At 43.3% G+C, this 27,832-nt stretch overlaps 1 protein-coding gene across 1 annotated transcript; it reads right to left on the bottom strand.

Annotated features, from left to right (window-relative positions):
- Positions 1 to 767: 767 nt before the first annotated feature.
- On the bottom strand, positions 768 to 27,373 carry RENBP (renin binding protein). Its single transcript, XM_073600285.1, has 10 exons — positions 27,037 to 27,373; positions 20,559 to 20,634; positions 17,873 to 17,948; positions 12,591 to 12,763; positions 11,383 to 11,607; positions 6,232 to 6,313; positions 5,976 to 6,151; positions 5,430 to 5,561; positions 2,990 to 3,077; positions 768 to 1,434 (listed from the first exon to the last, which is right to left on the bottom strand). Exons 1-10 carry the CDS (start codon positions 27,138 to 27,140, stop codon positions 1,349 to 1,351), a joined length of 1,218 nt encoding a protein of 405 aa, XP_073456386.1. The 5' UTR covers positions 27,141 to 27,373; the 3' UTR covers positions 768 to 1,348.
- Positions 27,374 to 27,832: the final 459 nt, after the last annotated feature.

Genomic DNA, 27,832 nt, shown 5'->3' with positions numbered 1-27,832 from the left:
CAAGCAGTGAGGGAATTGACAGGGAGCTCCCCTGGGCCAGTAATACTAAGATATGTTGGGCTGGTGGCCCCGAGTTGACATATTTCCCTGATTAAGATTTCAGATAGAGCAGAACCTGCACAGTCAGTTGCTGAGTATTATATAGCTACCTTCTTCACACCTGCAAACACTTGGCAAAGACACATAATTGAGAATTTAAGGTTACCGGATTGCAGATCTTTATTAATACAGACTACCAAGAACGATGCTGCTTTCTTGGTCATATTTTCTTTATAAAATGACATGAAAAAAGAAAAAAAAAAAAAAAAAAAAAAAAAAAAACTTAGTGGCTTTAACACACAGCAACATCTGATAATTAAAATATATATGTTAAAGTACACCTAAAGGATCCTGTATGACCGTGTAAGCAAGTACCAAATTCAGTTAATATGTGATGCACAGGTCTCATAAGGAAATAACTTCCTTTACTCTCCCTGGAGGGTGTCAAATTCTCTTTCATTGGTGTATCACAAGCTTTCCCTTCCAGACACTGCAGCTCACAGTGGGAGGGTTTCAGCAACAGAAGCAGGGGGCAGGAGTAGGTGTGGCCAGGTGCTAATTGGGTTGTAAAACAACATCGACTGCTGATAGCCACACCCTCTACAACATCTTCTCCTACCACTGTAGTGCAAGCAGGCTACATGAAAAATCTGTATGAGCAGATACATGTATAATTAAGTGCTGAAATTTTTTTTAATATATATATATATATATATATATATATATATATATATATATATATATATATATATATTTTTTTTTTTTATTAAATTCTTTATTAAAAATTACAAATGGCTTCCTGTCCTACACACTCAGGTTTGAACTGCCCAGGCTGGGCTATCACCCTAAAGACATTTGAACCATAGGTTACTCAGTAATTAATAGTTTTATAATAGAACACATCTGATACTCAACAGCTAGATGGTCAGAGGTGCAGAGGTGGCTTTTAGTCAGTGCTTTGCAGATGTCAATGACACAAACAGTTTCCACTAGGATGATAGGAATTAGATTATTGAGCCAATATGGCCTCAAATAAGTTCCACATTTAGATGTGACAATCTACATTAACACTTCACAGTTACAGATGATTGTAAGAAAAGAAATGTGCCATAAACCTTTATCTATCCATCATAAGCTAGTATATTAAAGCTCACCATTGGAAAAAATTTGCATGGGCAATGGTGAGCACCAAGAAATTCCATAGATATATTGCAGGGTATATAAGCCAATCACTCTAAGCTGCTATGACACATTGATATTACTAAGAGAAATTTTCCAGCTAGGAATGTTCATGAGTCTTCCATAAGAATTAGTTTGTGTCTTGGTTGTCTTCTTCCAGAAGCCTGGACAGAATCTCCTCACACATATACAGGCATCGTGGGATGTGAAAACAGCCTAAAATATATTAGAATCTTTGTGTTAACACAAAAGATAAGGAAACAGGCTATGTCATATGCATTGCAGGCTACAGAACAAAGTAAAACATGAACCACATCAAGCATACCCATGATGAAGGAGAAGAGGCGTAATATCAGACCTACAATGCTATGTATGGAGTCCAATATGATACCCCGTCACCCTTTAAAAGTATGTGAAATCTTAAGGCACCCCAGGCTAAAATGTAGATGTTACTTATCAATGGGAAATTGAGCCCAGAAGACTGCACAGCACTCCTTGATGAAATTCACTTCACATCAAAAGTTCCCCCATCATGTCAGAGTCCTGTCTATCCATTCAAATCTCACATCACATCAGTCACCTCTATATATCAGATGCCCATCATCAGATCAGAAGTTCCCCCATCACATTGGAGGCCACCCATCACACCAGAGGTCCTCCCATCATGTCAGAGCCCCCTATACATGAAAGCCCCCCATCACATCAGAGTCACTCCTATACGTCAGATGCCCCTTATACATGACAAAGTTGCACCATCACATTAGTCACCCCATTTACAAACCCCCCCTCCCAAATAACAGAGCCCCCCAGTTACACAATCCCCTCACATCAGAAGAGCTTCCTTTTTCTCGGCTCGTCGTATGCCTTGTACTTCACCGTGTTCTCACGTTCGGAATTTCGGTCCAACATTTGTGTGACCATGTGTATGCAAGACAAGTTTGAGCCAACATCCTTCGGAAAAAAATAAATAGGTACTGATGTTGGACCAAAAGGCCTGGCTCGCAGTCTGCACTCTAATTCATCCCAAAAGGTGTTCTATCGGGTTGAGGTCAGGACTCTGTGCAGGCCAGTCAACTTCCTACACCCCAAACTTGCTCATCCATGTCTTTATGGACCTCGCTTTGTGCACTGGTCCAAATCATTTGGTGGAGGGGGGATTATGGTGTGTAGTTGTTTTTCAGGGGTTGGGGTTGGGCTTGGCCCCCTTAGTTCCAATGAAGGGAACTCTTAAAGCGTCAACATACCAGGATATTTTGGACAATTTTATGCCCTCAATTTTGTGGGAACAGTTTAGGGATGGCCCCTTCCTGTTCCAACATGACTGTGCAGTAGTACTCAAAGCAAGGTTCATACAGACATGGATGAGCGAATTTGGGGGTGGAGGAACCTGACTGGCCTGCACAGAGTACTGACCTCAACCCAATAGAACACCTTTGGGATGAATTAAAGTGAAGGCTGCAATCCAGGCCTTCTCGTCCACATCATTGCCTGACCTCACAAATGCGCTTCTGGAAGAATGGTCAAACATTCCCATAGACACACTGCTAAACCTTGTGGACGGTCTTCCCAGAAAAGTTGAAGCTGTTATAGCTGCAAAGGGTGGGCCAACTCAATATTGAACCCTACGGACTAAGACTGGAATTCCATTAAAGTTCACGTGTGTATAAAGGCAGGCTTCCCAATAATTTTGGTAATATAGTGTATCTTGGAGATACTGGCAGAAGTTTATTAAAATGTTAATCCAAATTGCTTGTGACAATGGTAATCTAACCTTTAAATGGGCCTCCTTTAATACTGAGCGCTACCTTTCCATCCTGACTCAGATAGCCAAACCACTCCCCGTATTCAGGGTCCAAAAACTGAAAAACACAAAACAGAAGGAAGGTCTTATATTATGCACATGCCGTAAAATATCACAATACAAAAAGTCAAACCTGTGCTGAGACAGACAGGAAGCCTGGTATTCCCCGGAAAATGCTTGTTGCCAAGCTATCATGCTAATCTTATACGTCTTAAGTCACTGACTTAAGTATGCATACAAAAGTTGTGATTTTATTGACTGCATGCATTTTCCATATTCCATATGGCTCCTAAAGTAGTGAAGCTGGAGGATCGGTTACTGTTTTCAAAGCATTTTTAGTGGGTCATTCAAGATTCCTTGCAGGTTCTCTGATGGGATTTCCAGGATTCATAGGGCCTCCACCACCTTCAGGACTTTCAGAGAACACTGGGCAAGTCCTCTGATCAGAAAGGTATTCAAGCAACAGCCTTTGAAGTGACTGGTGCTGTGTCCTATTGTCAGCTACCTGAGGGCTAAAAGTGCTATTGTACTAACATGTCGGTTGTCGGTCTGTTGCCAACCTAGATTGACCTGACTATTCTCTCACCTGCCTTGACCTAAATACTCTCTCACCTGCCTTGGCCCTTGCCTGGACTCCTTCTTGGACCTGACTATTCTCTCACCTGCCTCGGCCCCTGCCTTGACCTGACTACTCTCTTACCTGCCTCAACCCCTGCCTGGACCTAAATACTCTCTCCCCTGCCTGGACTCTTCTATGAGCCTGACTATTCTCTCGCCTGACTCGACCCTTGCCTTCATCTGACTACTCTCCTACCTGTCCCGACCCCTGCCTGAACCCAATTACTCTCTCACCTGCCTGGACCTGCCTACTCTCTTACCTGCCTCAACCACTGCCTGGACCCAATTACGCTCTCACCTGCCTGACTCTGCTCACTCTCTCGCCTGCCTGAACTCCTTCCTGGACCTGACTATTAACTAGGCTGAAGACAAGAGAGCAGTCTGCACACCATAGCTTTTTGTTCCAGTCACCCCCCATGGTGGGGTAATCTTGAAGGCCACGACCTGGTGCCGGTTGTAGTAAAGAAAACCAGGACCACTAGTGTTCCTGGCCATCTCCATTTCAGGAGCTCTGGCAAAGGCCAACTGCCACTTAAATTCTGTGCCTCAGGTGACCCTGTGCCACTTGCCAGGGGGTACCATAATAGGGTCAGTTGCTAGCATATTTAGAACCAACCAAGTCAGCAATTGTGCTCTCTGCACAGATTTTTTTACCCATCAAAGAAGCACAACTTATGTACCTAAACTAATGTAGCGGTACCCCTGTAGGGGCTGCTGGTGATTCTGGTCCGTCTCCCACCCTGCATAGCCAGGCACATGAATTTCCAGACACACCTTAGTCAAGAATCAGTCCTTGTACTTTGTTTTTTTTTTTTTATTGAGGGGATATAACTTGGATGGGGATAGGGTACATATGGGATGCCCACTTGACTGAGGATAGGAAATTAGGAACTGAAACTATATACACCACTGGTGTATACTGAGGGCCCACTTGGTGTAGCAAGAATATGGTAGTCCTTAGTGCTAGCTGTCCCACGTGTGGCTACTGCTCCCAGTACCACCTCTTCAGGCCCTGCCAGCCCTCCTGGCTGCAGCTGCCCCTTTTCTGCTCCGATCCTGAGAAAATAGTCTCCCAAAGTCTGCCAGGAAACCAACACTTCTGAGGGTGTTAATCCCTGGGTCCCCAACAGTTCTCACTGGTTCCTCCTGCTCACCTCCATCTCGTTGTAGGACTTAAGCCTCTTACACACGGTACGATTGTTGGCCAACCGAGTGTCTGATTTTTGTCAAAAGGGCGTGTGCCAGGATCTTGTCTTGCATACCAATGTTACACAGTTGTTGCACAACAAACACGAATGTAGTGACGTACTACGAGGAATTTCAGCTCTTGAGCGCCACCCTTTGGGCCCCTTCTGCTAATTTTGTGTTTGGTGAGCACTGATTCCGAGCATGCGCGTTTGTACTTTCGACTTTTGTGTGACAGATTTATGTACGGACCATACGAAAATCGGATGTCAAACCGTTGCCTGCCGAAAATTTACTAGCCTGTCATCCAACATTTGTTGGCCGAAAGTTGGACAACAATTGTCAAAAGGAGCGTACTAATGGTAAGATTTTAGGACAACAGTCTGTCAACAGACAATCCCCTGCCAACAATCGTGCCGTGTGTACAAGGCTTAAGTATATGAAGGTTAGCGAGAGGAACCAGTGAGAGGGGACCCAAGGATTGGATCCCAGGGTCGGTTTCCCAGTGGACTGTTTTCCCAGGATTGAAGCGATGTTTGGTGGCATGGCAAGTTACATGGCTTTTACTTTTTATTTTTTTAAACCAAATCATTTTAATGTTCTGTACCCGGGTGAAAACATAGTCAAAGACTGTCTGGAAGTGGTCAAGTAGACGTAAATCACGAGTCTCCTGATATCCAAGCAGAAAAGCAATCAGAGCTTCTGTGTGTGGCCACCACATCTTCATACTCCACTCCAGCTGGAAGAAAGGAAGCAGGAATTATCCACATACAGCACAATAAACCCAATCTTCATAAGTTTACGATTATACAAAGGAGATGGTTATAGTTCTTGGGGAATTTACAAGCGGATAAAAGAAAGAATAGATGGGAACTTTGCTTCTCTCAGTAGAAGTATGAAAGCAGAAGGAAGAACTGGCCACAGTTTCACATACAGAATGTATCCTAATGCAATAGGGGAAATAACTTGGTTAAGTTGAACTTTGCCCCTCCCCCAAACAATCACTACATTAGTTTTTTTTTGGTTCTTTTAACTATTCTATATGTATTTAATCTGTGTATTTAGCCTTTTTTTCAGCTTTAACGCTTCACCATATATTAGTAAATGGTGTGAGTTTTGGGCGATAGGCCCTCCTTTCAAACTTTATATTCACCTGTGTAGGGCAATGCCCATCAACATCTTGAAAGGAGAAGAGACCGCCGTGCTCTTGATCCCACCCTGAGTGAAATGGCAGCAACACAAACTTCTCCACTGCAGTCTGTCTCAAAGTATGGTCAGAGTGCCTGATGGCATGGCGCAGAAGAAACCAGCCAGCTTCAAGGGCATGTCCTGTGATGGGAATAGAAAGATTAGGTAAAAAGCAAACGGAACAGTTTGTTGCTATGAATGTATCTAAGAACATTCCATACCGGGGTTCTGATGCCGGCCCATACACCCTGGAAGCTCCTTTCCATCTTCAGATACGTTCTCCAAAATTTCCTGACCATCACGCTAAATTAAATTTAAGATTGAACAGTGATAACATCAACGTACAAGTCACCAAAGGTCATAAAACTTGCAGTAAAAAAAACTTACAGTCCCTGCTGAACTGGCAAAATTTCAATTCATGTATTGCCAGCTTAGCCCTGAAATATATATAGATTAGTCTTTTCCTCCTCATTTCTGACTATAGTAAGTGCTGCCTGTGTAGCAAGATCCCGGGGCTCCTGGGGCCTAAGGGTGACCTCCAGCGTTAGGGACAGCTGGCATCCTTCTATGTAGGAGTGGGTTACGAGGCATGGTGGCTGTAATGTAAGGTAGATTCATGGGTGCCAGATACTACTTGAATGCAAAGAGATTTATTTTCTCTTGAACAGAACTGGGGGAGAGAGGATTAGGGCCAGGACACCCTTTAGTAGTTGCAATGTTAATTTGGCAGACTCCGAGACGTCTATAGGCAGACAGCCATGCAGGGAAAGGTATCCAGCAAGACACCACATCTGCACGAGTAGGATCGCTGTCTCCTATGGCAACAGTCTTATAACAGTTTCTAGTTGTAACAAACTCCTTTACTTCTACAATCTCCTCTTGTAGATCTTCACTCCACTGAGCTCCCAGTCTCTCTCACTAGACTTGCTGATCCACTGCCACTGGATCTCCTGAGCTCTTCCAACCTTCTCACTCAGTATCTTCCTCAAGCTTCACCTCCGTGTCCCTGCAGGGTCCCTAGCTTGGCACTCACAGATACTCCTCAAGGATCACCACACTGGCCTGCTCGGTCCCTGGCTTGGCACACAAGACTGCTCTGCAAGCGTCCCCGGATTGACACCTGCTGAAGTTTCCCAATCCTTCACCGTCCCCGGTTGGTGAGAATACTGTTCTGGTACTTGCTTCAGCTACTCACTGTGGTCCCTGGTAACAAGGTGGATGGTCCCTTAGTGGCGTCAGCTTCCCCTCTACCTTCGACCACAACAGGTTCTCTGGCCAGCAGAACCTTCACTTTTGGTTGGACTGCAAGCCACAGTCCCAAACCTGCGCTGCTACCTTGCTTCTGGATAGGCTCTCAGACAGCCTAGCAGCCAGATGTCCCCGGGATAGGCCTCAGGCTCTGGCCTAGCAGTCCGGGACAGTACAATATACGTCCACCCAGACAGCCGACCAGGTGGCACAGAACCCTGGTCACCTGACTCCACCCAAATAAATAGGTTCCCCCAGCAGGCCAAGGGATTCTAGAAAATCCCTGCCCATTGGCTGAGATACCCCATATACTCCTAATCTGTCCTTGCAATGCCCTTGTTTTATCTAATGTTGCCAGGTACTCGGTCACCTAACGACAGAAGAGAGAAGTGCAGAAATTCTAGAATTAGGGCAAAGTCAGTTGACCCCCTAGCAATTGGCCAAGGCAACGATCACTTGGCAAATAAATTTAAAAACAACCCTGCCTAAACATCAGGGTGCTACACCTGTGTGACCGGATACTTTATATGGATGGAAGGGCAGGGAAGAGGCCCATGTTGAGTCTTAGCATGGCACATGCATGCACAGACCTCTCTCACCTACAGTTATGGCCAAAGGTATTGGTAATTCTCCACACTGGGCATCGTTCAACCTGAAAGACTGAAGATATACTGTGAGTGCAAGGCTTCATGAACACACCCCTTAAAGGGGCACCATCATAGTACCCTGTACTCACAGAGTAGTGATGCATACAGCATGATGATGTGACCAGCCTGAAGACTTGGGGAAAGGCAAGGAATAAAGGTTTTAATTGTAAAGGGGGTCTTATTTGCATTTACTGTTTCACAAATTTACCAAAAACAAAAATAACAGGTAGATATTTTTCCATAAATGTTTCATGTCCTACTGCATTATTTCCTGTAAGGAGAACAGTTGACTACCCTTTGTAGAACTTTTTTAGTTTTTATAGATAAAAAGAACTTTTACATGCATTTTGGTGGCTGTTATTTTTAGTTTGGTGCCATTATAAATACAAATATAAAATAAAGCAAAAAATAAAAAGATAAAAATAAAAAAAAACTGAGTATATCCATGAGATATTGCAGCTGTGCTTAAGTCAGAAATTCCACATAGCTTACATAAAGTGGACCCATACCGTAAAACTACCGTAAATCTTTTTAAATTTTGCTAGAAAAGCTAACATGTGACCCAACTGCCTAGGCCTTATCACCGGCTCTGAATAGGACCAGAAGCTGCATTTTACCCAGAAGGATTAGTCAGTAAGCCTTTCTTTAGCTCTGCTTTTAATTATCCTGTCAATACTGAATTTTTGTGTCAGCATCAACTATAGGTCATCTTTAATGAGTTGAATGCAATATACCCCATATCTAGATTCAGCAGGCTTTTCACTGTGATTCTGAACAGGACTGCAGTCTTTAGTCACATGATTCTATGTTGTCTGAGAACTATTTTGGGAGGAAATTGTAACCTAGTTATACACTGCTGGAATACATTGTTCTTGTGCTGTATTTTTGAACAATAACTACAAAATTATTCTTCAGCCATTAGATGGCAGTGTTTACAAGTTTGTAGCTGCATCTATGGTAATACTCCATGCCTTTTCTCTGTATAATAAAGTTTTCAGTTTCTTGTCTGCAGTTAAGCAGCAAAGCCCATGGTCTGTTTTGTAGGGCTATATACAGAATTTCTAACATACACCATGCAGCATTAGGATCAGAAAATAAGGGGCAATAAGGATTAAGCAGCCCAAGAAGCTGGCCGAATAAGATGAATGAAAGCATAAGTAGCTCAAAAGGTAGGCCAAGCTTTTTAAGGAATTTTTAGAAATACTCCTTTAATTAGCTCCAGTATTTTTATATTAGTTATACATTCTTATATTATATACATTGCATTATAAAGATAACCTGCACCTTATGTTTTTCACCTACATAAGATGTGCATTGATCATTTCATGGTGTCATTTGTTGCCCCTGTACACACAGCCTATAGTAAAGTAAACCTTAAAGTAGAGTTCTAGCCGCAAATATATATATATTTTTTTTTTAAAGTCAGCAGCTACAAACACTGTACCTGCTGACTTTTAATAAGGGCACTTACCTGTCCACGGGGCCCCCGATGTCAGCCCCCCGAGGCTGATCCGTCCATCAGATGGGGTCCATTCCAGCTAAGGGAAACTGGCAGTTGAGCCTTCACTGCCGGTTTCCTACTGCGCATGCGCGAGTTGTGCAACGCTTCCTGAATGGCCCCGTCATCTTCTGGGACACACAAAGGTCCCAGAAGGCAGCGGGGGAGAAGAGGACGTGACGCACTAGGCCGCGGTGAGGCTGGGGCGGAAGTACACATGGTACCTCATAAAAGGTAAGTAGGGGAAATAAATAAATACTAATTATCATCCAAAATCGAGTGGTGGAGGGGTTGTCATTCCTTTAAGAGAAGGTTGTAAAAAAGTGGGTGGAACTCCACTTTAACATTGGTGTCAGGAGTTTGTTTGTTCAAACATGAGGCATGGCACTGCACAGGTTAATGCATGCCTGTAGTCTAAGAACTGACACTTCCTGTGAAGGAACCACAAATCTCACAATCACGAGATCACTTACTAGTGCTCTGCAGGTGAGAGCTACACAGTATTTAGATTTTACACAGACAAAAGCAGGCAGAGCAACTAACAGAGATCCCTATACAGTGTTTCATCACATTAGCACACCCACATTTGTGATATAACGTAAAGGAAATGGCAAGGCATGCGTTGGACGCTGTGTGACACGGATTATGAAGTTGACTGTCCTTATGCCAAATAGGAACAAGCTAGGTGAACAGATATATGCACATGGTAGAATCAGCCATAATACTACAAACTGAAGCCAAAACATGTGAGCTCATTATTACAAGGTAATGCAAACAAATGACATAGGAAAAGTATACAATGCTTTTACACGCTTGCCGACCGTATACTGTATATATACGGCGGCAAGGCGGCTCTGCTGCGCAAGATCACAAACCTAGTACGTGATCCTGCACTTTCAGGTCTTATGTCCTGTACACACGGTCGGATTTTCCGACGGAAAATGTGTGATAGGACCTTGTTGTCGGAAATTCCGACCGTGTGTGGGCTCCATCACACATTTTCCATCGGAATTTCCGACACACAGAGTTTGAGAGCGGGATATAAAATTTTCCGACAACAAAAACCGTTGTCGGAAATTCCAATCGTGTGTACACAAATCTGACGCACAAAGTGCCACGCATGCTCAGAATAAATTAAGAGACGAAAGCTATTGGCTACTGCCCCGTTTATAGTCCCGACGTACGTGCTTTACGTCACCGCGTTCAAAACGATCGGATTTTCCGATCGCTTTGTGTGACCGTGTGTATGCAAAACAAGTTTGAGCCAACATCCGTCGGAAAAAATCCATGGACTTTGTTGTCGGAATGTCCGATCAATGTCCGACCGTGTGTACGGGGCATGAGACGACACAGCGGGAACAGCAGACTTGATGTTCGCCGGCACCCGCCAATGCTTTGGTACACAAGCAGAATGGCAGTCTGTCTATGTAAACAAGGCAGATCGCCGTTCTGTCAGTACAAAAAGGCATGGATCCTGTATCTCTGCTAAGCAGGGGCACCGATCCATGTCTTCTCCTAGTACAAGCACCTCCCCCACAGTAGTAAAGCACTGGTCAGGCACACGTTTAACCCTTTGATCTCCCATTAACCCCTTCCCAGCCAGTGTCATTAGTACAGTGACAGTGTATAGTTTTTTTTTTTAGCACTGATTACTGTATTAGTGTCATTGATCCCCAAAAAGTTTCAGTTAGTGTCCCGACTGTCTGCCGCAATATCTCAGTCCTGCTATAAGACGCCAATCGCCGCCATTACTAGTAAAAAAACAAAAAAAATAAAAATAGATAAAAATATCCCATAGCTTGTAGACGCTATAACTTTTGCACAATCCAATCATGGGCATTTTCAGGAGCACTTTTTTTCCCTTTAGGCACAACACTGAAAACCCTATCATCGGCTGATCATTTTCAGCGGCCGGAATTTCGGGGCATCACTAGTCTTCACTGCCATCCCCTCCCTGTGTAGTTTAGTTTCTCAGGTACCTGTATATGCTGCAGAATCCTCTCCACACTCCAGGCTCCCAGCTCCTCATATTTCTTTGCTGCCTCTTCATCTTCCTCACACAGTTGGTCCACCAGGTTTAACAGCATCATTGGCACCGCCATGCTATTCACAGGATCAGCTCCCAGCAGCTGCGGCCTTCCCAAATCCGACGGGTCCTCTCTCACCCAACGTACAATCTGGTCCGTCATCTCTCGTGCTGCCTTCTAAAATATAGATTGGTAACGTCATTGCAGATGATCCCTACTACAAGTCTGACCATATACAGTACATGTGTATATTTTACCCAACTAAAAACAAAATAGAGTGACGGCTTCCATCATAACCAGAGGCCAGGAGCTGCTTGTGACAGCTCGATCACTGTACTGGAAGGGTGTAGGCAGATGCAGGTTTTCCTCCAACCTCTAGGTGGCGCTGTGCCATTGTTACAAGTGGAGTGGAATCTGTTGAATTGTCCCCTTATGGACTGTCAGGGTCTCAGAGAAGGCAGCTGTCTGACTAAACACTGCAACCTCTGGAGACCTCAGACAGCCATCTTGACCAGTAACCTTATATATAGGGTCTCCTGTGTCATTTGGGCACGCCTGGAGTGTGTGGTAGGGCAAGGACCTACTGGCTAGGGAAAGTGATTAGTGCAGACAGAGGCTACTGGCAAGTAGGGTCAGAACAGAGACTAAGCCTACAGAGAGGAAACATCCCAGTATCTGGCATAGCCACGTGGCGCTCACCTTAGCAGCCTTACAGTCCCGTCCAGTGGAAGCCACCCTTCGGTACCACAGGCCTCAAGCCTGGTAATATTGAGAAATCACAAATTATTGCTTTGTCATATATCAGTGCCTACAAGAACTGACTGCCATCATGCATTACTATTATTTATATACAGTTTATGCAATATACCATATAATTAAATCAAAGAACTGTGTGGGGTCTCTTCCTGACTGGGTACCATGGGCCTAGGGCTTGCCTCCAAACAGTCAATGAGCTTGCTCTTAGGCCAGGAACCTCAGCTGCCATGCACACATTTGTGCAGCATGTGGGTGTTAAGGCCCACCTCCCTTGCCATTACATGGTCGGCATGAGGTCAATGTTTAAGCTAAGCATAGACCTATGTTTATGTTAGTCATGTTTTATTTCATGCTGTAATAAACCTTGATTTTTTTTTTAACGGTTCCTCACTTCTCTCTTTTACCTTGTACTGTTCTTTATGTGTGGTTCTCCAGAGCTCATCCATTGCCATAACGTAAAAACACTCGCTGAAGATTGTGCGCTGGACCTTGACTGCACGACCATCACGTGTCACCACAAAGGCGCATTTTAGGGAGTCAGCGGAGGGTTGAGCATAAGCCAGAAGAAACTCTCCTCCTATGTAGACATATATATAGTTTTTCTATAAAGATTTATATAACAGACCAAGAGGGAGCAAATAAAAGATGTTCAATGTTAGGGTTTACATACAGTACCAATTAACTATTTTTTTTAGCTCCTTACCCCCAGAGGGGCCACTGAGAATGTACCCAGGTTTCCAATGTAGAAGAGAGGCTGCCAGTCACACAAACACAGTCCCACGTGCACTGACAATTAAGGCTCAGTCTAGGGTTGCCTTTCTCAACCTTTTTACCCAAAAGGAACCCTTGAAATCATTTTCAGGTCTCAGGGAATGCCCGCTAAAAGTAATCCATTGGTGATCTTTGGGAATTTGCCCCTTCCCTTGGTGGTGGGCAGTGGGAAGAATGCTCCCTTTACAGACATGGCTCTGGCTCTGTCAAGTGGTGTTGGACCTGGAACTAAGCAGGCACCATCATATGATAGGTCAGTTAGCCACAGCTCAAGGAACCCTTAGCCACCTCTGGAGGAACCCTAGGGTTCCACGGAACCCTGGTTGAGAATGGCTGGTCTAGGGGATGCCTTTTTAGTATTTATTGCTGAAGAACTTTAACAGGAGAGAGTTTTTAGCATCACAGGATAATACAAACTGATCAATAGCAAAAAAGGAAGGGCAAACCTCTCACTAATATTCCAATAGCAGCCTTTCCTGGAGGTAACAGGGAATGGTCAGTACATCTAGGACCCTACAGTAGCAGTCCAAGTCCATATAGCAGCTTCTGAAACGTGCACAAATAATAGTCCACCGCAAGGTCTTTACTCACAGTGTCACAGAAGCGGTCTGCCACCCAGCATCCACAGGTAGATCCTCAGCGAGGAAGCTAAAAAGACCCTTCTCCAGACCAGGATCTCAGGACAGTGTTCTCCAGCAAATTATTCTTTAGAAATCTTCTCCAGGCCTTTAGTCTATCTCCTGCTGAGGCCCAGACTGCAATTGCTTGTGTCAGTATGGCTGCCCCCAGGGGCAGCAGCCCCAAGAGAACTGGAACCCTCTTTGGCGAGGAAAGAACACTCTGTCAAAGCCTCCCAAACCTCTATCACCTCCCCAGCCACCTTCTGGACGCCTCCTTCCAGGGAATGGCTGGGGCATGATCAATATTAATGTTGGACATTTGAATCTCCCTGCCCTATACTCTGTAAACTTCTTCCAGAGGCAGGTAAGAGAATTCAAAACACCCAGCTCAGGAAACCCTGAACAGACAATCACTGCTCCACTCACTACAGTGAAGTCAAAACCTTAATTTAACCTAGCTGAAAAACTAGAGGAGGGTGTTGCATTTTTTAAAAACTAGTGCACATATCTGGATTTGTTTTGGTATCAGTCCAGCGCCTGCAGGTAATTGCCCTTGTGAGGGAGCCTAACTTGACTAGAGTTCTCCTTTGATGGTGGGCGGGCAGCAAACAGTTAAATGACGGCGGGGCAAGGCGGTGCAGCTCTCATTCTGGGACGCTGTCATATGACGGGGGTGCGCAGCGCAGCGATCGCAGCCACGCCATGTTGCTAGGCCACGGCGCGACCCCAATCTCTGTAAAGAGCCATATCCGCGGCTCTTTAACCATGTGATCGGCTGTGTCCAATCACAGCCGGTCACATGTAAACAAGGAGATTCGGTAATCGGCACTTCGCGCCTCACACTGACAGAGTGTGAGTAGAGGAGAGCCGATCAGCCGCATCTCCTCACAGGGGGACATCTAGGGATGTAATCAGGGCACTGATCACAATAAATAAATATACAGTGTCACAAAACAGTGCCCACCATTGCCACCAATGCCAGCATACAGTGCCCACCAGTGGCAGCAATCAGTGCCCACCACTCCCCACAAGTGCCACCAATCAGTGCCCATTAGTGATGCCAGTCAGTTCCGCCTATCAGTGCTGCCCATCAATGCCCATCAGTGCCCATCTGTACCGCCTATCCATGACCACCAGTGCTGCCTATCAGTGCCCATCACTGCGGCATATTAGTGCCACCTCATCAAGGCCCATAAGTGCCGCCTCATCAATGCCCACCAGTTCAGCCTCTTAGTGCCCATCAGTGCCGCCTCATCAGCGCACATCAGTGAAAGCGAAAAATTACTTAGTTAAAAAATTTACTGACAGAAAAAAAAAGTAAAAACATTTTTTTATTTTTTTTATTTTTGGTCTTTTTTTTTGTAAAAAAGAAAAAAACCCAGCAGTGATTAAATACCACCAAGCTCTATTTGTGTGAAGAAAATGATAAAAAATTTGTTTCGGTACAGTCGTTGCATGACTGCGCAATTGTCATTCAAAGTGCGACAGCGCTGAAAGCTGAAAAATGGCCTGGGCAGGAAGGGGGTGTAAGTGCCCGGTAGGCAAGTGGTTAAAGGGCAATTTCACCTTTGTACACTTTTTTTTTCTAAATTCCAGCTCCCCAAGATAGCATTCATGTACTTTTTTTGCAAAATATCAAAACTTCCAATTAAATCTACAGTCACTTACTTTTCTTGTTCTAATCCATGTTTCCTGACATTTTTATTTGCAATGTCTTTCTTCCTGATCAGACTATAGGTCATGACACAGGAAGGAGTTGACCAGCTGACCTCATTAGCGCCCACCCTGCATCATCTACCCTCCCATTCCCAGGTGCACGATTTTTAAATGAAATGCAATCAGTGATCACCCTTCTCACTAAATACACAATATACAATCAGATTGCATAGTGTATGGCCATGTTTATACACCTAAAATTACTAGTTGAGCTTTCAGTGCCATTAACCGCTTCACCCCTGGAAGATTTTACCCCCTTCCTGACCAGAGCACTTTTTGCGATTCGGCACTGCGTCGATTTAACTGACAATTGCGCGGTGGTGCAACGTTGCATCCAAACAAAATTGCCATCCTTTTTTTACCCACAAATAAAGCTTTCTTTTGGTGGTATTTGATCACCTCTGCAGTTTTTATTTTTTGCGCTATAAACAAAAAAAAAGAGCAAAAAAAAAAAAAAAAACGCAATAATCTTTACTTTTTGCTATAATAAATATCCCCCAAAAATATATATAAAAACATTTTTTTCCTCAGTTTAGGTCGATATGTATTCTTCTACATATTTTTGGTAAAAAAAAAAAAAAAAAAAAATGTATATTGTTTGGTTTGCGCAAAAGTTATAACGTCTACAAAATAGGGGATAGTTTTATGGTATTTTTATGATTTTTTTTTTTTTTTTTATTAGTAATGGCGGCGATCGGCGATTTTTATCGTGACTGTGACATTATGGCGGACACATAGGACACTATTTTGGGACCATTGTCATATAAAAAAGCACTGATTACTGTGTAAATGACACTGGCAGGGAAGAGGTTAACCACTAGGGGGCGATGAAGGGGTTAAGTGTGTCCTAGGGAGTGATTCTACTTTTAGGGGGGATGGGCTACCACCGATATGACAGTGATCACTGCTCCCCGTTCTGCGGCTCTGTGACACGATCGCCGGGCACGGTCACGCTGTACGCGGCGGGCGCGCATGCACACCTGCTAGCCCCGCCAATTAAAGGGGACGTACGGGTACGCCCATTTGCTTACCACTGCCATTATGCTGACATATATCAGCAAGCGGCGGTCGGCAAGTGGTTAATTGTCAACGGCGCACCAAACAGAAACAAAACACACATTTTGCCATATGAAAAAACGATGGAGCAAATGCTGCAGAGTTCGGAATTTCAAAAGTCAAAATTAGGAAATTCCATAATTCAAAGATTTGGTCATTTGAAAATCCAAAAATTAAAAATGAAAATCTGTACATTCAAAAGAATGAAAATCTTAAAATTAGAAAATCTGAAATAACTAATAATAAATATTAAAATTATAGGTATTGGAATTTCCTTTCAAATTTGGCTTTTAGTGAACGTATTTGAATGAATTATCTGAAATAACGAATGCCGTATCTAAACGAATGGAACACAGTGATCTAACAATAATAAATAACAATAATAAAACCTTTTTTTAATTTTTTTTTTTATTATTAATTTGTTCCATTCCATTTGTTTGCATTCGTTATTTCGGATAATTCGTAACTTCAGATAAATTTGTATTTGTTACGTTCACGAACAGCCAAATTTTAAAGGAAATTCCAATACCTAGAATTTAATAGTTAGTTATTATTTCGAATTTTACTGATTTGCTTTCTTTTTTTCGGATTTTCGAATTTCTGAATTCCAAAAATTCGGGAATTCAAAAATTCGGAATTCAAAAATTCGAATTATCGAAATCCTGAATTTCCAAATTTTGAATTTCCGAAATTTGGAAATTCAGGATTTTCGATAATTCGGATTTCCGAATTTACACATTTTTGGAATTCGGAAATTCAGAAATTCGAAAATCAGAAAAAAAGAAAGGATTTCCGAATTTTCTAATTTCCAAACTTCCGAATAAAGCAAAAAAACGAATGAAATGAAAATGAAAACATTTTTTGTCAGTGTGCATGTCTACAAAACGCCCCCCCCCGCTAAAAAAAATAAAATAAATAAAAGCATGTGGGAATGCGAGTTCCCTTTATGCAGGAGTTGTGAACGGGGCTTGACAGCTGAGTGTTTCTGTCCACTCCTTCCTATGTACTTGTATAAAGATGGCCATACACTATGCAATCTGATTGTGTATTTAGTGAGAAGGGTGATCGCTGATTGCATTTCATTTAAAAATCGTGCACCTGGGAGTTAAAACCACCCGCTTTGCGAGTGGTTTTAACCCTCTCTCAGCCGCTAGCGGGGGGGGGTAAAAGCGCCCCGCTAGCGGCTGAATAGCGCTGCAAAATTGATGGTAAAGCTCCGCTAAAAATAGCGGCGCTTTATCGTCAACGTGCCCACCGCCCCAGTGTGAAAGGGGCCTAATGGAAACATAGATTAGGACAAGAAAAGTAAGTGACTGTGGAGTTAATGGAAAGCTTTGATATTTTTGCAAAAAAAGTACATGAATGCTATATTGGTGTATAGGGGAGCTGGAATTTAGGAAAAGAAAAAAAAAAAAAAAAAAAAGGCGTACAAAATTGAACTTACCCTTTAAGAAGAACATAGCAATAAACATTGTATCCAGTAATACAGCGATCATACAGATAACAGTATATGAAATGTATACCTGCAATGGCAGACGTAAGCAGTTCCGGTCTCTGGAACCTGGGCACCTTTCTGTAAAGACGGCAATACATCCAAACCTGGTAGAAAAACAGAAACCTAAAGTAGTGGAACCTAAAATGTAAACCCAGCATAGGCCGCACATCATTGCTCCGGATCGGCTTCCTGATAGTGCTTACTCACACCTGTGCAGTGATGGAGCACTATCCCTCCAGGTTCCAAATAATAGTCAATAATGGGGCACTATTCCTCCAAGTTCCAACTAATACCAATGATGGAAGAATAGTGCCCCATCATTGGTATTAGTTGGAACTTGGAGGAATAGTATACCATCATTGAAATCAGTGGGAGGTATGGTGCCCCATCATTGGTATTAGTTGGAACCTCAAGGGATAGTGCTCCAACTTATACCAATGATGGGGTACTATTCCTCCAGGTTCCAACTAATACCAATGATGGGGTACTATTCCTCCAGGTTCCAACTAATACCAATGATGGGGTACTATTCCTCCAGGTTCCAACTAATACCAATGATGGGGTACTATTCCTCCAGGTTCCAACTAATACCAATGATGGGGCACCATACCTCCCACTGATTTCAATGATGTGACACTATCCCTCCAAGTTCCAACTAATATCAATGGTGGGGTACTATTCCTCCAAGTTCCAACTAACACCAATGATGGTATACTATTCCTCCAAGTTCCAACTAATACCATTGATGGGACACTATTCCTCCATCATTGGTATTAGTTGGAACTTGGAGGAATAGTGCCCCATTATTGGTATTAGTTGGAACCTGGAGGGATAGTGCTCCATCACTGGTATTAGTTGGAACTTGGACGAATAGTACCCCAAGTTCCAACTAATACTAATGACGGGGCACTATTCCTCCAGGTTCTAACTAATACAAATAATAGGGCACTATTCCCTAACTAATACCAATAATGGGGCACCATTCCTCCTCCTATTGACTTTGGGTGTTATGTAACTGTTTTATTATCACTGACAACCAAGCTTGAGGTAAAAACTTCTAGTGATGCCGTGACATGTTTTACTCCTTCTGGCCACAATCTGGCCTCATGAATTTTGAAGGACAGTAAACTGACCCTTTGTTCAGTAAGTCTGTAGACAGCTGGTCAAGATTATTGAGATCATTAGTGCAAAGCTGCTGTAGAAGAGTCCCCATGGCTTATTGTAATAAAAGCTGCAGATTGAAAACAACTTTTTGAGTTACATTTACGTGTTAAAGTTTATATGAATTTTTTGTGATCAGATTTAGATCTACTTTAATGACTTGTTGACCATATAACTTACATATACAGCGGCAAAGTGGCACTGCTGCGCAGGATCACGTACCTAGGACGTGATCCTGCGCTTCCGGGTCTGGGGCGCGAATGTGCGCCACCGGCGACCCGCTCCGGCTGCTTATACACAGCAGGAGCCAATCGGTGGGTACCGGATGTCCGCCGGCACCCGCCAATCCTTCGGTACCGAGGAAGAACGGCGGTCTGCCTATGTAAACAAGACAGATCGCTGTGCTGCCAATAGGGAAGGCACGGATCCTGTGTTCCTGCAAGGCAGGGACGACGATCCATGTCTCCCCCTAGTGAAAGCACCTCCCATGGTAAACAGAAACACAGGCTAGGCACACACCTAACCTTTTGATTGCCCCTGATGTTAACCCCTTCCCAGCCAGTGTCATTAGTATAGAGAGAGTGCATTTTTTTTTTTTTAGCACTGATCACTGTCACTGGTACATATATATATATAAAAAAATAATAATATACACATATACCATAGTTTGTAGGCGCTACAACCTTTGCGCAAACCAATCAACATTTGGCCTAAAATGATAAGAAATTAGATTTTTCTATTTTTTTTCTTTTATTGGTTGTGTTTTATAGCAGAAAGTAAAAAATATTGTGGCTTTTTTTTTTTTTAAATTGTTGTTTTTTTTTTTTTGTTTATAGCGCAACAAATAAAAACCACAGAGGTGATCAAATACCACCAAAAGAAAGCTCTATTTATTTATTTGGATACAGCATCACACGACCGCGCAATTGTCAGTTAACCACTTCCGGTCCGCCGCACGACGATGTACGTCCAAACTTTGAAGGGGGATACCGTTGTTTTGGCAGCAGCTAGCTGCCATAACTCCGGGGACCCCGTTTTCGTGCGGCGGTCCTCCTTCTGATAAAAGTGGTCCCTGCGGGGGGGGGGGGGGGGGAGTAAATCTTCCAGAGGTCAAGTAATTAATAAAGACCTCCAATCAGGGGTGTAACTAATGGCATCTTTAGGCACAAGTTGATGGTCATCCAACTTGGCTGTGCTGGACAGTGGTCCTCATGGCTATGGGTACCTGCAGACCCCCCTCAACTGATTTTAAAGGGAAAGAATTGATTGATTTCAATTGATTTGGACAGCTGGTCACTACCGACTGCTAAGCACATCCATCAGCTCACAAGGCTGTGTGCAGAACAAGATTTGTCCAATAGGCAATCTTCTACTGGCCTATTTAAGGGGAAGAGAAGGTTGGTGGAGATCTCCACAATGTAACAGATTACAGGATACAGATGGATAAAATAAACCGATGACAGATTCAAATTTACTAGTGAATTGTGTGTTGCTCAAATCTGGAATAAAATCTGACTGTGTGTAGCCAGCTTTAGTCCTGGTAGTCACCGTACCTGCCTGCCTTGTAGCCAAAGGTACTTCAGTGGATCGTATACTGTTCCATCTTGGCCAAGACAAGTGAAGAAACCTCTATAACAGGAAACAAACAGGTGAGTTATGAACATTTTCTTTCTGGGTTTAAAGGGAACCAATATTATTTTGAAAGTATGTGTACACATTTCAAGCAAAATCTCCCAGCCTTCCACCCTTTCCCCCTCAACACATAGATCTGGGCCCCCCTACCAAGAGTACCTACCTCCTCTGATGGCTGTGGCCTCCCGTAATGTCTGTAGTCCTGATCTAGTGCAGGCTGCCTTGTCCCGCAGACTAGAACAGGGACATCCCCAGAAAACAGTGGACACGAAAAAGAGAGCGCCAAATTATTGTCTCTAGTGTCCAAGATCCTTTTTTTGTTGTTATCACACAGAAAAACAAATAGTAACCAACACGTTTCAGGGGCTAACAAGCCCCCTCCATCAAGGCTTTAAAATAAAAATGATCAATGTAGAGAACAACAAAAACATGATCAGTAGACGTCATTCATATCAAAGTCTTGGTAAAGGTTGTGCTGAATGTCCACTAGGGAGCCTAAAAACCCAAAAATTAGATCCAGTTCAAGAGTAAAAAGCAGTACATGAATCAACAGAGTAATCCTTTATAGTAATAGAGGGCTATGACCTAACAGGCTGTCAAACAATTAATCATACATTATGTTCAAAACATCTGTTTGGATATCTGTAAAGTAGGACAGTGTCCCATTTATAGGTGCAGCACCCTCCTAGTGTAGAGTAGGTTGGTAGGTAAACTAAGCTGGCTCCTTTGTAATCAGTGGAGCAGGGGGTGATTGCTTAGGGCTGCTCAGTGTCTCACAGGCTGCTGCTCTCAATATTTTCCCCTGTTTTAGAGGATTCTAGAATTATAGTGGGAGGAGAATAGAGTAGGAAACTGAATATTTATGGAATTTCAGCCAATCCCTGTGGAGGTGGGCCCAGTAGGTGGTTGGAGAGCGAATAAATAGCCCGAGACCTGATTCGGCAGTGCAGTGTTCCTGGGTCCAGTCCTATTTGAAGAGACCCATGTGCAGGTGGCTCTGCGCCTGGGGCAGGAGTGCTAGAGAAACCCTTGTGAAGACATTGAGGTCCCAGCTAGACTTAACTGGGGGGCCTATTTGCAAGTTTAAGTCCTGGAGTCTATCTGGATCAGGAGAGAGCTCAACTGGAGAGAGCCAAGAAGAAGTTGGGGGAAAGAGTCCAGCTGTCCCATGATGGTGTGAGCCTGCATATCCCTCACTAGAGAGGAGCCTGTTTGGATATCGGAAGGAGGCAGCTGATGATCCTGTGGCTGAGTGAATAGATGGTCCATGCGCTGGAGAGTCAGCGACTGTGTCCAGTCCCTGGGAGAATTATGGTTACTGTCAGCATTACAGATTCTGTGGAACATTTATAACATTTCAGCAAGATAGTTTAGAAATCCTCAGAATGTTCAGTTCTTGAGATTTGGGGTATCCTGTGCTACTTCACCCTATCCAAGTTTCACATTCCCAATAAAAACCCTAAGAGAAACCTCATCTAGACTGTTCCCTAGAGTCTGCAGAAGAATTAAGAAAAGGTTGTGTGCCCGGCTGTGTGTGCTTTAAGTAGTAGAATGGGACTAAATTCAGCAGCAGCTCCTCAGGGGTGTGCTATATACTGTATATATGGCACGTTATGGTACAGGCACGGGCAGGCTTGAATTAGATTTTTACGGAGGGGTTGTAGCCATCAGAGGAAGTAGGAATGAGATTCTGCAAAACAATATAAATAGCAGCACACATGCTCCAAACTTCGGATTCGTTTTATAGAATGCCAACAATTAGTTAAAAATTAACTGCAGAAAAAAAAAAAAAAAAAAAAATTGTTTTTATCCGATTTTTTACACTTAAGCAACCTAAACACCTAAAATGATCAGTGTCATATGCCATTTTTTGTATTTTATCCATAATCCCACGCTATCAATTCTGTGTCCCTCTGTGGTCTTTGTATATTACGGAGGCAGCACTCTGACAGGAGCTTTTAGAGTAATGTCATTGTCTTCTCCTGTTCGATGGAGGAGGAGGATCTTCCTTGGATGGTCTAGCAAAGGGAATTTTGATTCACCTCTAATTTTCCTTCTGAGGTGACCCGGCTAACGCAATGTGGAATTTCTCCTAGGTTTTGTAGTTTAAAAAAAATGGCTGTCATGAAAAGTGCTAACACTTCAAAACATCATTATTAGGGACATGGAGGTCTTCCAAAACCTAACCACCTAATTCCAACCCCAGACAAAATGTATTCATTTGGGATAGGGCAGCAAAGGGTTAGAGTCTGTGTTAGGTTTTTATTCTGTTTGTTTAGGGGGAGGTTGTTTTTTTTAACTTCCTATAAAGGAAACATTGGTGACATAAAGGTCACCCACAACTTAACCACTATCACTGCTCCTCCTCTCCACCTAGTCCAATTAGAAAATACCTTGTAATCACTGAAAATAAAATAATACAAGCCATTTTGTGAATGGCAGTAGTGCCGAGCGAGCAACCCACTGAGCAGAGAGGAAGCCGTTTGGCACAGGGCCCGGTAGATGATGGCCGTCCAAATCTCTCAGGATTTCAGCCATATTCTAGTAATATGGCATCCACCTTCCTCAAGATGGCTACTTGGAGCTTATAGCCAGGGACAATTACACTTCAATGGTCTTCTGCCAGCCTGAAAAAAAAAAAAAACGCACACTGCCAACATCAGGTTGGAGGATATACTGCAGCCCTCACCTACCTACAAGCTGCTATAACTGTAGTGACACCAGCTACTACAGCGATTGTCAGCTTCCTCAGTAGCCCATCAGGCATGAGATGCATACTGACAGTAATGAGTTCACATGTGTTTGGATCCTGGTCCAGATCCACCTAAGCGAGCCTGCCAGGAATATGTCACTCCACTCTACCAATCAAAAGCAGCCAAAGTGCCCAGTGACCGCATGTGTAGATGCCCCTTGTCTAAGTGTGGCTGCAGGGCAGAAAAAGCCTTGGCCTCTTAGGATTTGCTGTGTGCAGTGACAGCTTCCTGGTGGGCTCACTCAGGTAGGTTTGGACTAAGATCTAAACATGCCTGAGCTAATGTCTCCTTACACTGCGCCAAGTTGGACCAATATAAGTATACAATAAAGATTAGTGATGAACTTGGGCATTTTCAGATCCAAACCCACCTGAGTTATCCTGCCTGATAGCGGTCACTGCACACCACCAATTGTAAATGGCTGAGGTATGTCGTCGAATGCATACATGCCGCCCGCCGCAGACTGGGTATGCCCCAGCCACACATGATTGGCCCAGTACAGGTGACAGCTTCCTGGAAGGTTCACTCATATGGGTCCTAACTAGGATCCGAACATGCCCGAGCTCATCACTAATGTAGCAAGCCCCCTAAGGAGCTGCTGGTGAACTGACATTTTTTGCTAGTTAAAGCACACACATCCAGGCACACAGCATTATCTTCACTCTTCTACTGGCTCAAAAAGAACAGTCTAGGGGTGTTTTTTTAGGGTTTTACTGTAATGCTGAATTTGGATGGGGTGAAGGGAGCATGGGATACCCTAAAACTGGTGAACTGAACACTTTGAGGACTCTTCACTAGCTTGTTGAGCTGCGCAAAAATGTCTCACAGAATCTCTAATGCTGACAGTGACTATGACTTCTCCCAAAAGACCAAAAGCTACACACAGGGACTAACTTCCAGCACTTGGGTCATCTACTCAGACGGCCACAGGATCACCGGTTCCCTCCTTCCGATATCCATCAGGTGCTCCTCAGTGAGGGAGATACAGACTCACCCCAACCATAGGACATCTGGACACTTTTCCCCAACTTACTCCTGGAACGCTCTAGCAAGCTTCTCAGACGCAACTTGATTCAAGAACTAGACTTTACAAATCGCCCCCCCCCCCCCCCTCTTCCCAGCTAAGGCTCCAGCTGGAACCTCAATGTCTTCTAGATGGCACCTCCAATGATTGTGCCCCAGGGGTCTCCTCCAGCAGGACAGGACCCAGGAACTCTGATGCCTCAGGCCTTCCACTATTTATGGGCTCTCCGACAACCTACTAGGCACACCTTCCCAGGAATTGGCTGGATTCCCATACATATTCAGGCTGTTTCCCCCATTCTTCCTCCAAATATAATTCTAGAATACAGATGGAAGCAATCAGAGTAGCAGCCTGTGAGACACTGAGCAGGCCTGGACCATCAATACCTGCTTCACAGATTACAGAGGAGCTAAACTAAATGCACCTAACAACCTACACAAATCTATGATGATGCTACACCGATAAAGATAATTTCTAGAGTTCAGCTTTAAAGGAAAAGTTCACCTTAAAGAACATGTTACACTTGGGGTGTAACATGTTCCATCAACTTTCCCTCACACCCCCTTCCCCTGTAAGTGTGTGTGTGTGGTAGAGATTCCTCTCCCCTGCCGCCTCTGTCACATTTAAAAACAATGCAGCTGTACGGGGCGCTGCCCACACACCCATGTCATTTATTCCCCGGGACCTGTGAATGAAGAAACTACAAGCACCACCAGCAGACGGCTTGTAGTTCTCAATGGAGAAAGCCTCGTACACACAATCAGATTTTTGGACAACCGTGAAGTGAAGAAGTTTTTTTTACCATACGAAAATTCTCATACAACAGAATACAACTTCAGAAGTGACCTAACGTGTTGAATAGTTTTGTATGTATTCTTTCGTTTCTGAGCATGTGCAGTCTTGCTCTTACGATGTTTTTTTCAGACGAAAACTGTACTATCTAAACGAAAATCGGACGCTGAGTTTGCGTACAACAAAAATTTTGTAGCCTGCACATCCAGCTTTTGTTAGCAGAAAAAAAATCGTAATCAGTTGTCGAAAGCACCATACTAACGATCTGAAAATCGGTAGATCGTTCGTCGGACGAAATTTTATTTTCCCGATTTTTGTATCGCGAGTACAGGCCTTTACACAATCATAGTCTATTCACACTTCCTCCAGCTTTCTAACTAAAAGCTCATACAGAGGTATAGGCAGGGAGCTGAAGGGAGAGAATGTCAGGACATTGCAGCTGTGATCCACTGATTGCAGGTGCAATGCTGTGCAGGGTCCTTTGAAAAAAATATCATAAATGCACATTTTTTTTCTGCAAATATATGTGCATTTATTATTTTTTCCCAAAACATGGACTTAGCTTTTATAAAAAAATAAAAATAAGGATGATTAAATAATCATGCAAATAAATCAACTTTCTGTACAAATATTGCTTACTTGCTGACCACTGCACGCCGATATACGTCAGCACAATGGCAGCGGTGGGCAAATAGGCGTACCTGTACATCCCCTTTAACTGGTGGGGCTAGCGGGCAGAGTGACTGTGCCCGCGGGACCTGCGGACTCTATGTCCGATGGCCTCCTGGCGATCGTGTCACAGAGCCGCAGAACGAGGAAGTGCCTATGTAAACAAGGCATTTCCTGTTCTGCCTTGTGACAAGACAGAGATCTACTGCTCCCTGTCATCGGGAGCAGTGATCGATGTCATGTGAGTGGAAGCCCCCCCCACCCCACAGTTAGAATCACTCCCTAGGACACACTTAACCCCTTCATTGCCCCTAGTGGTTAACCCCTTCCCTGCCAGTGTCATTTACACAGTAATCAGTGCATTTTTATATCACTGATCGCTGTATAAATGACAATGGTCCCAAAATAGTGTCAAAAGTGTCCGCCATAATTTCGCAGTCACGATAAAAAAAAAAAAAAAAAAAAAAAAAAAAAAAAAAAAAAAAAAATCGCAGATCATCGCCATTACTAATAGAAAAAAAAAAATAATAATAAAAATGCCATAAAACTATCCCCTATTTTGTAGACGCTATAACTTTTGCGCACACCAATCAATATACGCTTATTGAGATTTTTTTTTTTACCAAAAATACGTAGAAGAATACGTATCGGCCTAAACTGAGGAAAAAATTGTTTTTTTTATATATTTTTGGGGGATATTATAGTAATTATAGTTTATTATATATATATATTATAGTATATTATAGCAAAAAAGTAAAACTTATTGCTTTTTTTTTTTCAAAATGAACTCTCTTTTTTTATTTATAGCGCAAAAAGTAAAAAGCGCAGAGGTGATCAAATACCACCAAAAGAAAGCTCTATTTGTGGGAGAAAAAAGGACGTCAATTTTGTTTGGGTGCAACATCGCACGACAGCGCAATTGTCAGTTAAATCGACGCAGTGCCGATTCGCAAAAAGTGCTCTGGTCAGGAAGGGGGTAAAATCTTCCGGGGCTCAAGTGGTTAAGCGCTGTGCTGGCCCTATAGAGACCTGGAAGCCTTTTGCAGCATCTATAGACAAATAAATAAACACGTTTATATTTTGGAGATCTTCCACAAAAGGGGAGTCATCCTTTAAGTAACTAGTTACACAATTACGACTCCAGGACTAGAGCCCAATTACCCGTATTCTTTGTCTTCAGAGTGCCGAATCCAGAAATCCATGGCTCTGTCCAACTCCTTACTCATCTGGTCTCTCCAGTACTGCAGACTCTTTCTGTCCCCCATCCTGGAACAAACGGGAGTCCTCCACTTTCCGCAACTAGCAACCTCTCACACTCACCACTATGTTCCCTATATAACAGCCAGCCTCCAAATCTTTCACGGCCAGCCTGATCCTCCCCACCATACTCAGTCACCCATCTGCATTCACACAATATGCTGTGCTTGCATTGCACTCAGCTGCTAGGGAAGGAAATCAGCTGTGCAGAACTAAGTCACAGTCAGGTGATCCGGCATCACATGACACATTCAAGCAAAGTCAATAAGTACCATGGCAATGGGATGTAGAAAACAGCACACAATTAATAGGTAACATCTGCTTTAGAAAACAGTGAAACCATCTCCTGTACCACCTGCAAAAAAAAAAAAAAAAAAAAACTTCAGCTAGTAAAAGAAAATTCAAACACTGTGCAAAAAAAGGAAAAATTCATGAAAAATGTTTAAAAAAGCATCAATATACAAAATACACATAATAGTGTAGATACTAGGGTTGTCCCGATACCACTTTTTTAGGACCGAGTACAAGTACCAATACTTTTTTCAAGCACTCGCCGATACCGATTACCGATACTTTTTTTTTAAATGTCACGTGACAGTGTTTTTTTTGTTTTTTTTTAACAATGCTTTCTTTTTTTTCTTTTTTTTGGGGGGGAGGGGGTGAACGGTGTCTGTGTGTTTTTTTTTATTTACATTTATTA

Source organism: Aquarana catesbeiana, linkage group LG09 (genome assembly GCF_042186555.1).
Source record: "Aquarana catesbeiana isolate 2022-GZ linkage group LG09, ASM4218655v1, whole genome shotgun sequence".
Classification (NCBI taxonomy): domain Eukaryota; kingdom Metazoa; phylum Chordata; class Amphibia; order Anura; family Ranidae; genus Aquarana; species Aquarana catesbeiana.
Note: the sequence above shows the minus strand (reverse complement) of the source record. Positions and strands in the feature narration are given on the sequence as shown.

What these genes read in the sequence shown, in the direction of transcription:
- RENBP (XM_073600285.1), bottom strand. Translation starts at nt 27,140, where the DNA reads ATGGGGGACAGAAAGAGTCTGCAGTACTGGAGAGACCAGATGAGTAAG. An exon ending in TTTGGCTACAAGGCAGGCAG is followed by an intron (nt 17,949 to 20,558) that starts GTACGGTGACTA and finishes TTTTTCTACCAG; the next exon opens with GTTTGGATGTATTGCCGTCT. An exon ending in TTGACTATGTTTTCACCCGG is followed by an intron (nt 3,078 to 5,429) that starts GTACAGAACATT and finishes TGTGTTTTTCAG; the next exon opens with TTTTTGGACCCTGAATACGG.